The sequence below is a fragment of the Polistes fuscatus genome, unplaced genomic scaffold, assembly GCF_010416935.1.
Source record: "Polistes fuscatus isolate 324 unplaced genomic scaffold, CU_Pfus_HIC Scaffold23, whole genome shotgun sequence".
Classification (NCBI taxonomy): Eukaryota; Metazoa; Arthropoda; class Insecta; order Hymenoptera; family Vespidae; genus Polistes; species Polistes fuscatus.
The window spans coordinates 2,611,212-2,624,025 of record NW_025113100.1 but is presented as its reverse complement, the minus strand read 5'-3'; the positions used below and the strand labels follow the sequence as shown (position 1 = coordinate 2,624,025).

Sequence of the window (12,814 nt, the reverse complement as noted above, 5' to 3'; positions counted from 1 at the left end):
TTTTTTAAATCAACGATTCCTCGTTCCAATACGAAATTTTCCAAAAGGAAGAAAGAAAAAAATATAAATAAATAAAATAAAAGTGTATATACACAAATTAATTTTATTTAAATTTATAAATATTTTTTATTTATAATAAAATTAATCAAAATGATTAGCGTTAAAATCGTTCAACGAATTCATTCAAAAATTACTGCCGAAGTATTATTCTTATCTGTCCACCTTTTAATTGATCTGTTTTTTTGTTTTTTCAATAGATTCTAAGAAACCTATCCTAGATAAGAACATATTTTTCCACGAGACATCGTGTTTCGGTGAAAAGGGAATAATATTGAATCCACGACAAGCATGTGCAGTAGAATCAGCCGCCATAATGAATCCAGGAACTACGATATATCTTTTATTTATTAGCCCTTCACCGATATCCGTGGAAACTAAAGAAATTGTCAAACTATTATCGAGTTATCCTAATGTCAAAATACGTAGAATATATCCTGAAACGTATACCAAGGAAACACCGTTGGAAGATTGGTACAAAAGTGGTGTACTTATGAAAAGTAAATGGAGACGTAGTCATATGTCAGATGTTTTGAGATATTTGACACTTTGGAAATATGGAGGAATATATCTCGACTTGGACGTTGTTGTTATGACGTAAGAATTATTTTATTTTTCTCTCTTCATTATTATTATTATTATTATTAATAGTCAATTAGTTGTTTATCACATTCAAAAATAAAGTGATTAATAAATGTATCACAGGATAGTTGGACACAAGGTAAGAAAAAAATCAGATTGTAATGTTTTGATCTTGTTGAACGTTTCATCCCTTCATTGGAACTTCATCAGCAACTATAAAATATGTTACATAACCTTAAAAATACATAGCTTATCAAAACATTTAATAAATAGTTATTAATGATTAACTCAATCATGAATATTCAGAGTCTCTTATGGATTTAAAAGACATATATTATTAGGTTTTAATAATAAACTATACTTAGCATATATATAAATCGTTAAAGTTCAACTATTATTAGTAGAATGCAGTAATTATAGATGGCACTGCAATATCGATGATACCCTTTATTATGGGACTTCTCTAGCAACTATAAAATATGTTACATAACCTTAAAAATACATAGCTTATCAAAACATTTAATAAATAGTTATTAATGATTAACTCAATCATGAATATTCAGAGTCTCTTATGGATTTAAAAGACATATATTATTAGGTTTTAATAATAAACTTTACTTAGCATATATATAAATCGTTAAAGTTCAACTATTATTAATAGAATGCAGTAATTATAGATGGCACTGCAATATCGATGATACCCTTCATTGGAACTTCATCAGCAACTATAAAATATGTTACATAACCTTAAAAATACATAGCTTATCAAAACATTTAATAAATAGTTATTAATGATTGACTCGATCATCAATATTCAGAATTTCCTGTGTATTAAAAAGACATACACATTATTAGATTTAAGTAATAAACTATACTTAGCATATATATAAATCGTTAAAGTTCAACTATTATTAATAGAATGCAGTAATTATAGATGGCACTACAATAGTGATGATATTTAGACTTTTATACACTAGTCTAGATTAAATTAGTATTGTTTAATTACATGTTTGAATTTAACGATTTATGATTTTACTATAAAAAAAAAAGATTAATTATTATTTATTATTAGATTAATTATTATATAAAAAATTTCTACAATTATTTTCTACATTATTTTATTTTGTTACGATAAAAGTGTTTTTTTTAAATCCTCGCTGTAAAAGTCACTGTTAATGTTTTATTACATTGGCCTCGAATCGATAACAATTTCAACGTATATATTAGTTTAAAGTTTTATTTTTATTTTTTTTTAAAAGATAAAGACAAATGAAAAATGAGTCTTCTCGAAAGATTTGATAACTATTTGTTCTTTCATTATAATGTTTACCGTTGTTTGTAGCATCTATTCTTGTATGAATCTACAAAAACATGATTCACACCAATGATCATTTGAAAAAATTTCCATATAAACAAATTCTTATCGATCGAAATAAATATTAACAAACTCGTGAACAATAAAGTATCGATAAAAAATTTATCGAAAGAAAAAAAAACACCTTTTGAAATTACGACGATAATCGAGAAAATTTCGTTATCACAGTTTTTCTTAATTTATTATTTTTTTGTTCGAAATATTTGCGCAGGTCGTTGGAAAATTTAACCAATTTTGCCGGTGCCGAGGATTGGGACGATGTTGCAGCCGGTGTTATGGGTTTCAGTTCTAACGATCTTGGTCGTCGTATGGCTGAAGCTTGTCTTCGTGATTTGAAAAAAAATTTTCGCGGTAACGATTGGGGTAACAACGGGCCTGGCGTTATAACTAGGACATTGCAAAAAATTTGTTCTACCAAATACGTGAGTATTTTATTTATCAATAAAACAATCAACGAATTAACGATAATCCCATTTTGATAATAAGACAAAACCATACAAAAATATTAATCATTATTATCGTCCACGAAATTGATGATAACAAATATTTACGAGACAACAATATTAATTGAAAAAATTTGAAAAAATTTGAAAGAAATTTGAAAGATTTACATTCGATACACATAAATTTGGGAATCTTTTTGGTTAGTGTAAAAAATGAAAGAAAATAATTTTTAAGTCAAATTGAATTCGAGTTAATGAATCAACAATCTAATATTTGAGATTTACAATAAGTGTATTTTATTTTAAGAATATTAATTGCAAAATTGGAGAAAGTCAAGTTGCAATTATGGTTGAAATTCAATCACACCAGTTTGGAAATTTCTGAAATTAGTGTAAAAATAAGAAAAATAATTTTCAAATCGATATGAATTCGAATTAACGAACGAACAATTTATTATTTGAGATTTTATAATAAAAATTGATTCGTAAATCCAGCATGTTGAATTCTCAAACATATATTTATTCACTATATTCGTTCAAATAAATCGATTCACTTTGACAAGCGATAATTTACTATCGATAAATCGATCAAGATGAAAATTTAATGACGAGGGTGCGGGGTGTTCTTTGTTTCCAACAGACTCAAGACATGTCAGTGTCACGTTGCCACGGTTTCAAAGTATTTCCACCCTCGACATTTTATCCGATTCATTACAAGAAATGGAAGAAATATTTTGAAAAGGATAAAAATAATTCGACGATGAAATTATTGGAACAAGCGAGGGCCATACACGTTTGGAACAAATTAAGCAAATCGACGAAAGTTCAAGTCAAAGATGACGTTCCTTATTCGATTATTGCACGTAAATATTGTCCCAAAGTTTCATCGAATTGCGGTGATCATTTTTAAACCGAAAACAAACAAAAAATAACAAACGAACAATTGGAGGAAATGAATCATTAAAATGATCTCGTAGGGTCTCATTATTATTTGTTTTATAAACGTTTACTTCGTTTTTTTTTTATTTATTCATTATTTTTGTTGTGTTGTTGTTTTGTTTATATATATATATATATATGTGTAGGATTGGGTACAGTGTAGAAAAGTGTGCGATTAACATACACCGAAATTAATTCTATTTATAAAAGATTGAATATAAAATAGATGATAGAAATAGGGTTAGAAAAATGTCTCAGGATTTTTAGTTAACGTAATGTGATCCGATTGGATCTTCCCCCTCCCGCGTTCTTACGTTCTTTCACGAAACTTCCCGAAACTTTCCGATCGTAAGATATCCGAATCTTTTCTGTATACTTTCGCTTCGGGAATGTTCGGGAAACTTCGGCACGATTAAACGCAATTTGCGATAAGTCTATGCCACTTTAATGTATTTTATAAACAAAAAATACTCGGAAGAAAGGGATCTTTTTCATTTTACACGTATTTTAATACACGTAATATACTCATACAGAACGTATTTTTTCTTCTTATCGATCGTCCGCCATTTATTTTATATTTTCATTTGTTCTTTATCGTTCACTTACGTCACTTTATTCTTGGGTCACCCCGTATACCACTCCTACATATATATATTATATAAATTATATTTATATTTTATAGTATATATTATTAGGTTGGGGAAAAACAAATTCCCATTATTTTGATGTGGACTTTAAAACTTTATTTAACACATTGAACTTTCAGTTTGGGCCATGTCGGTCACCGGTGACCGACATTCAAATGTTTTTTTAATAGTAAGTAATGTGCGTGGCCTGAATGGGATTTCTTTAACACAAGATTTACGGATATTTTGTTAATTATTTTTCTAATGACTTACAAACATTGTTTGAATGGAGGATTGAGCAAAGGGGAGGAATTAATATTTACTTATATTTAATTAAGTAACTAAAAACCAACACATATGTTTTTAAAAAATAATATTTAAGTTATATATATATGGTAAACAAATTTTTGTAATGAGTCAAATTGACTCAGTTCGTAAATCTAGTGTTAAGAATTCGCGTGGTTTTCAACGTGTTTAGGAAATCCCAGTCAGGCCACGCGTGTTACTTACTATTGAAAAAACAATTGAATGTCGGTCACCGGTGACCGACGTGGCCGACACTGAACTTTCTATTTTCAACAAATTGTTTGATCATATTTTACAAGATATCGATCATTATAATCATCCATCGAAAAAATAATGGATTTCTTTTTGTGCCCAACCTAATATATAATTATATTTTATTTAAAAGATATAAAGATTACATTTAACGTATTGAAAAAAAAAAGAAAAGAAAAAAAAAAGACAACGTTAGTATTTAATTTTTATTTTTGATTACTATTGATTACTTTATTTCTTTTTCAAAGAATATCATCGATGATATTTCTCATTCCAAATTTAATACGAAATTGAAATTATATTTTTTTCACATAACATTTTGTATTTATTTATTTTATTTATTTTATTTTTTTATTTTTCTTATCATCTTTGCTAGAAACAAACAAACAAACAAACAAACAAACAAACAAAGTTACTTTAACATTAATTTTTGATTATCTCGTTGTTATTTATTTTTCGCAAGATTAACATTAATTACGATTAATTAATTGTTTAACGTCGAGCAACGGGTAAACAAAATATTTTTACCTGTCGGACGAATTTACCTTTGTCAAACTTTGACAAAATATTTTATTTATGTTTTCATTTGTAGTGATAAGGAAGTACATATCAAGCAATAGATTAAAGTAATGCCAAAGAGATAGATGTTGTTGTTACCCAAATGAATAATAATATTCCAATAATAATTTATTGTTTATACTATATCATATAGGTACACATATGTATATATACGTTAATAATTTTATTAATTATATAATAACTCGAGGCTGTAAAAGTATGAATCATAAATATCATTAGATAAAAAGTTAAACAAGTAATACAAAAAAATAAATTAATAAATAAAATAAAAGAGAAAGAGAGAGAGAGAGAGAGAGAGAGAGAGAGTGTCGTATAAATAAAAATCACGATTGTGTGTTCACGATACGTCATATCATTTACATAAAAAAAAAAGAAAAGAAAAAAAAGAAAAAACAATCCATGTATTTGTTATCATTTGAAAAATTTGTAAAAGAAATTTTTCACGAGCCAGAACATTTTTTGCGAGTGAGAGAGAGAGAGAGGGGGGGGGGGAGAAAAAAGCAATATAAAAATATAAAATATAAAGAAAAAAAAAAAAAAAATGGTAAAAAAATAGAACGATAGAAACGAGATGTATAAATAAACAAAGTACCAAAAACATAATGAATAATGAATAATGAATAATAAATATGAAAAGAATATTGTCGATAGATATGTGATAAAATTTTAGGTGAAATCCATGGGGGAAAAAATTTCTTTTCGTTTGAATAAATTGTTAATAAATTTCATCGTAAACGAGTAAATGAATCGTTAAAATAAAATTACGTAATAATTATGTTTATCTATCTCGTTTTGGTTTGGTTATTTGTTATTCATAATTATTCATTTATTTTGATCGTTTGAAGGTAAACAAAAAAATGAAGAAAGAAATGAATGATTTAAAATATGTTGAGAAAAAAAGTATTTTTTCTTGTCCCGAATAAAATATTTCCACGACGCGTGTTTATGTATGTATGTATGTATATGTGTGTGTGTTTGTGTGTGTGTGTGTGTGTGTGTAAAAGTATGCGAATAGATATTTTCTAATAGACGCAAAAGTATAATCCAATTATACGTGTCTCCGCTGAGAAAATAATTTCATTGTGATGTAAACGTAAATAATTTGTGTCTGACTTTAAACAAAAAAAAGTTGTAGCATTTTTACAAAGAATCGACAAAAGAAAAAAAAAAAAAAAAAAAAAAGAAAAAGAAAGAAAAAGAAGAGAAACGAAAAAACAAAACAAAAAAAAACAAAAGGAGGAGAAAATCTTAATCCTATTATATGCCTGATTTTTATTCAAACGTTTTGTTTTATGATTAAACTAAAACGAATCGCGATATTTCATTGAAATTAACAATAATATTAATAATATTAATCTTCAAATGAATCTCAATTAATTATAACAATGGGGGACTGTTTGTTAGTGTATCTAAAAAAAAAACCAAAAAAAAATCGATTAAATTGATATTTTATTGATTTTTTTTTTTTATATTAAAATTACGCGTATCATTAAATAAAAATGTAAAATACATTTTTCGCGATTTTTCTTTTTTTTTTCACGCAGTTTTTCACCATAACAATGTGATAATAAACGATTTTTGCAATGATATTAATTTTAATCAAATATTTCGAGCTAAACATTTTGATAATTTATATAAAAAATTTATTTTTATTTGTTAAACAAATTAAAGATTATAAAAAAAAAATAATATATATGTTATGTGTGCCACATCATATTAGGGAAGAAAATTAGATTAAAAAAAGAAAAAAAAACAAAAGAAAATCGATTAAATTGATATTTTATTGATTTTTTTTTTTATATTAAAATTACGCGTATCATTAAATAAAATTGTAAAATACATTTTTCGCGATTTTTCTTTCTTTTTTCACGCAGTTTTTCACCATAACAATGTGATAATAAACGATTTTTGTAATGATATTAATTTTAATCAAATATTTCGAGCTAAACATTTTGATAATTTATATAAAAAATTTATTTTTATTTGTTACACAAATTAAAGATTATAAAAAAAAAAAAAATAATATATATGTTATGTGTGCCACATCATATTGGGGAAGAAAATTAGATTAAAAAAAGAAAAAAGAAAACAAAAGAAAATCGATTAAATTGATATTTTATTGATTTATTTTTTTATATTAAAATTACGCGTATCATTAAATAAAATTGTAAAATACATTTTTCGCGATTTTTCTTTTTTTTTTCACGCAGTTTTTCACCATAACAATGTGATAATAAGCGATTTTTGCAATGATATTAATTTTAATCAAATATTTCGAGCTAAACACTCTGATAATTTATAAAAAATTTATTTTTATTTGTTACACAAATTAAAGATTATAAAAAAAAAAAAAAATAATATATATGTTATGTGTGTCACATCATATTGGGGAAGAAAATTAGATAAAAATAAAAAAAATAAAAAAAAAAGAAAAGTATAATATTTATTTATTTATTACGTAATTTTATTAAAACTTTACACGGGCGTATAAAGGATTAACGAAAAATATGAATGAAATGAATATGTGAGAGAAAAAAAAAAAGTTAAAAAAAAGTATTAACAAAAACTGACAATCCTCATCTATGTTTAAATCATAGATCAAATATCATACGATATAAGTCAATCTTTTAATTAGTAATAAATGTAAAAATAAGAAACTTACGATTTTCGAAATGATTGATAATTCGAAAATGATTTTTCTTGTTACCATTGATTTATATCATTCATATTATTAATAATAATAATTATAATAATTTCGTAAAACATTGACTTCATTTGTCGTTGCGTTTATTTGTTAATTATTCACAAATGCATTTTATAATTATAACGTTTAATTATTCAAGAATGTTTGAACACGTTGAATACTATGTCGGTCAATAACAACCATAATCGACGTTACTACTATGTATTGCTTTACATTTAATTTGAATGATTACAACAAAATGTGTACAAATTTGCGTTGCAGTCAAACGTTTCTCAATAATTTCATCTTTTATTTTATATATGCACAAGAAAGAAAAAAAGAAGACATATATATATAACAAAGAATGAAATATACTAACGTGTAAGTTGAAACACACACAAGCGATTAAAAAAGAAAAATAAGAAAAATAATAATAAATAATATATATATATATAAGTAAACGTCGTATTAATTAAACGTGCCATTCGTGTCGTAGATTATTGGAAAATTAGCCGCTTGCGTTTATCATTTTTTTGTCAAATATCATTGAGCGGTAATTATATCAGTATTAGACCAATAATCGGACCATGTTCCTAGACACACAGCGTATTTAAGAAACTGGACTTGAGATTATCTTGTATACTGTTTTCGAAAATTCTATGTTTTTGGTAAATAAATTAAGAGTTTCTCTCTGCCATAAATATTCTTCTTATTCGTACAACATTACAACATGCTGAACTTTGAATTTTTCAACCCTTTTCTATACGTAATAATCACCGTAATACATTGCTATTATTATATACAGTGATTTACGAAAGTATTTGAACATTTATCTCAGGAAAACAATATTTTATTCAATATTTTATTTATTTTATTAACAAGCTTTGTATAATATATACATATTATAATTAATAAAATGTTTCATGGGGTAAGTGTTCAAATATTTTTGTGAATCATTGTAAGTATTATTTGTATAAAGTATGAAAAAAAAAAAAAAAAAAAAAAAGAAATCAATTTATTCATCGCTATCTTTGAAATTTGTTTTGTATACCAAAAAAAATTAATGCGAAATCTGTTATTAAACAGTTACCGTATATAAAAACGGTACTTCACTATCTAAATGTTTTTTAAAGTTCGTATGTTTTATGTTAAGATTCTTTGATATGATTAAATTATAATTTTTCTTAAAAATATATTGTACATATATATATATATATATACAAACTTTAACATTTCACTTAAATATGAATGACTATGAAGACGATTATTTAAATCAAACAGCGAGTAAGTAAGCTACTCGAGTGAGCCACTATAGTGGCGCATCGACTTGGAAAAAGTATTCGCTTAAGTCACTTTAGTGGCAGGTCGGCTGAGCACCATATCGGTAATAGTAGTGTTCTTCTTTTATTTTATCTGCCACCGGTAAAAGTAGGTTTCTACTTTGCAATATATCGACCGTCGAAAATAGTAGGTTCCTATTTAAAATATTATCGACCGCTGTAAATGGCAGTTTCTACTTTAATATTATTGACCGTCAGAAACATTAATATAAAGTAGTACCGACGAAAAATAAACTAAATTAAAAAAATCGACTATTACCGAGCATTAAAAAGTTGGCATAGAACCTCAACAGCTGAAAAAAATTAATAAGTGACTTTTTAAATTAATTATTTAATTAGTTAGTAATAATTGAAAATATGAAAACATTTTTTTTAATTTTAAGTAAAGCAACGTAGTTTGCTACAGCAGAAAAAAATGAATAAATGCGCTAAATTGCAAACAAAATGCTTATTTAAAATCCATAATTGCTAGCTTTAATAATTACAAATGTGGAAACGTCATGAGGGGGAGATTTGACATATACTTTGATAGTATATATAGTATTAGTTATATTGTAATATAGAATTTTATATAATTATATTTAATTTTTAATATATAAACATGTGTGTGCCTTCAGAAATACATTTATATATATATTTTAAAATAAAGCAATTTAATACACTCAAATAAAAACGAATAAAGAAGGTTTGATGATAAATCCAACGATGATCACCTGTAACAAGAAGAAAACTATATTAATCATACAATCAAGTGATACAATAGCCTGACATATAAGTGGTCCAATTCGCAGATGCACTTTTCTCAATTGAATCCTCTATTTACTTTTTATCAAATCTCTATTTACCGTTGCAATGAAATTAAATTAAAACGCGTGATTTTAAATTATGAATTGTAATCTCCCACTCATGACATCGCCATTTCATAATTATTCAAAGTGTAATAATTATTTTCAATTAATTATAATAAATAAAAAATATTTAATAAAATAAAGTTGAGGAGCCGGATAAACAAAAAGTAGGCAGTTGATTGAAAACAAAAAACACTAGAAAACTTCATTGCTTTGCTTAGAAATGAGAAAAAACATTTTTGTTTTTTCATTTATTAATAACTAATTAAATAATGAATTAAAAAAGTTAACAATTATGGATTTTGTATTAGCAAGTAGCTAGCAATTAAATACGTTTATTCATTTTTTTCAACTGTTGAGGTTCTACGTCAACTTTTTAATGCTGGTTAGAGTGGTGGCGCTAGTTGTCGCGTAGGATGTAGTAGGAATTTATTTATCGACAGCAGGCTGCTTCAGATGTTTATGGTGAGTACTGAATAGTGAAGGGTAGAGGTGGAAAAACCTTTTAACAAGATAATAATATATTTTTGTTTGATACAAGATATATAACCATAACTTAATGTTTTTAAATTGGCACTTTTGAACTTTGGTACCAGCTAGCGTGTCTAGAGACTTTTTCTTTTAGTACTGCTAAGTGCCGCGCCTTTCGGTGGCGCTTCGGTGCTGTAAGCGCTCTGACGCGTGTTGCGTGTCCGCCACATGTGTTCATTAACTGTGTCATCTTGGGACAATTTTGTAAATACTATCTTTATCATTGCTTTTATGTTTCCGGTCTTTCAAGTTAGAAGAATTGGATTGTATAGTTTTTTTTTTGATTATTTCAGTTAATTTTTGCTTCAGTTTATGAATTAACATTAGATTTAATTCTGTTACGTGAAATCATAACGTGTTTATTATAAAAATAGTGTAAAGAAGTAATATAATATTTGAATTACTTTACAACCAACAAACGTTTCAAAAATGGTAAGATATTGAGGTTAAGTAACATCATTTTATTTCAACAATAATATCTAGTTTAATTTTTGTTATTTATGTATTTCATTAATATCATTAAAAATTACTTGTTTCTCTTCGTATTATGAATGTCAATATATAAACATAGCCTAAGATTTTTATTTATAATTTTCTAAATTAAACTTTCACATTTTTAAGTTTTACCATGATAAAAATAATACACAAGAACTATTTTATGATAGTCTTCATATATGTAATTCATATATGCATGTACATGCAAATATACATGTTTATGTAACACATTTGTATATTTTATTAAGCATGTAAATTTATTGTATTTTTCAGACGATCGGTAAAAATAATAAAATGCTTCAGCATATAAACTATAGGGTTAGAATCATTCTTCAGGATTCAAGAACCTTTATAGGAACATTTAAGGCGTTTGATAAGCATATGAATCTTATTCTTGGAGATTGTGAAGAATTTCGTAAAATTAAACCGAAGAATACGAAACAACCTGAAACTGAACAAAAACGCGTTTTAGGTTTTGTACTTTTGAGAGGAGAAAATATTGTTTCTCTTACTGTAGAAGGTCCTCCACCTCCGGAGGAAGGATTGCCTCGAGTTCCTATTCCAGGCGCTGCGCCAGGTCCTGGTATAGGACGACCTGCTGGTCGTGGCATGCCTGCGAGTATTGCAGGAGTACCTGCAGGTTTACAAGGACCGGTTAGAGGCATTGGTGGTCCATCGCAACAAATAATGACACCTGGTGGTAGAGGTCAAGTTTCAGCGCCACCACAAATGCATCCAGGTGGTCCTCCACGTATGCCTGTAAGTGGACCACCACCTGGTATGATGGGACCACCACCAGGGATGATGGGTAAAATAATAGTTTTATTTCATTTGTTCATATACATTTATCTTATATTTGTTTAGATCTACTTTAAGGAAAATAGAGCACACTATATATTAATTCATTATAGGAATGCCACCTGGAATGCCACCAATGGGAAGAGGCGGCCCACCAATGGGACCACCAGGAATGCGTGGCCCACCACCTGGTATGATGCGTGGAGGTCCGCCTCCACGTCCATATTAATAATGATACTTTGTACATTATTAATTGTATTTTTTGTCATCACTAGTAATAATAAAACTATATTTGTAATGTATGTATGTATGTATGTGTATGTGTATGCTATGTTTACTGTGGTATTTGTTATCTTGTACAAAGGATATAGTTTATTTAAGTTTTCTTAATTATTCCTAATATATATATCACAAAATTAGTTAGTTCATTATTTTCAGATATAACATAAAAGTACATATTCAAAGAATCTAACTTTTTCAGCATATTGATCTTATGATATTTGAGGATGGACATTCCAGAGTGCTACAAATGTTTCGGGAAGGTAAAAAGATGTTCCAGGATGTATATCATCATCTTTAGTTACATATTCTTATTTATATTACTTAGTTTGCTTTATTTTTAAGAAGTATTTTAATTTTTTGTTTTTTATATATCATTTCTTTCAAATTTCATATTTACACTTTACACTGTTTTTACAGCACTGCTGCTATAGTTTTATGCATGGCATATGGCAGGTTCTTACAACCAAAATTTAATATAAGATGTACTATTAAGATCACACACACAAGAAATTCTACTTCATCTGATATAGTTATGTGAATATGAAATATATGATTACTTTTAAAAACGTGTCTATGTTCATGTGTGCTCTTAGATCATGTGTCAACTACAATATATAAAATAATCACAACCAATTTGTTTTTATAATAATAATAATAATAATAATAATAATAATAATA

General features: G+C 26.6%; 2 protein-coding genes across 4 annotated transcripts; both read left to right on the top strand.

Moving 5' to 3' along the window:
- Positions 1 to 257: 257 nt before the first annotated feature.
- Positions 258 to 3,605, top strand: LOC122518159 (lactosylceramide 4-alpha-galactosyltransferase-like; the record flags this gene model as incomplete). The annotated part of the gene is given in 3 exon segments (XM_043636900.1): positions 258 to 654; positions 2,226 to 2,436; positions 3,098 to 3,605. Coding segments are annotated over 3 exon segments (878 nt in total), but the record flags the coding sequence as incomplete, so codon positions are not given.
- A 7,172-nt stretch (positions 3,606 to 10,777) lies between these two features.
- On the top strand, positions 10,778 to 12,765 carry LOC122518151 (small nuclear ribonucleoprotein-associated protein B). Of its 3 annotated transcripts, XR_006303988.1 has the most exons (5): positions 10,780 to 10,993; positions 11,330 to 11,864; positions 11,968 to 12,045; positions 12,336 to 12,396; positions 12,554 to 12,765. XR_006303988.1 is itself a non-coding variant. In XM_043636890.1 (3 exons), the coding sequence occupies exons 1-3, from the start codon at positions 10,991 to 10,993 to the stop codon at positions 12,081 to 12,083; spliced, it is 654 nt and encodes a 217-aa protein (XP_043492825.1). In that variant the 5' UTR covers positions 10,778 to 10,990; the 3' UTR covers positions 12,084 to 12,765. The 3 variants fall into 3 exon arrangements, 1 of the variants encoding a protein (XP_043492825.1); XR_006303987.1 differs by having other exon boundaries at positions 10,778 to 10,993; positions 11,968 to 12,396; XM_043636890.1 differs by having other exon boundaries at positions 10,778 to 10,993; positions 11,968 to 12,765.
- Positions 12,766 to 12,814: the final 49 nt, after the last annotated feature.

What these genes read in the sequence shown, in the direction of transcription:
- LOC122518151 (XM_043636890.1), top strand. An exon ending in ACCACCACCAGGGATGATGG is followed by an intron (nt 11,865 to 11,967) that starts GTAAAATAATAG and finishes AATTCATTATAG; the next exon opens with GAATGCCACCTGGAATGCCA.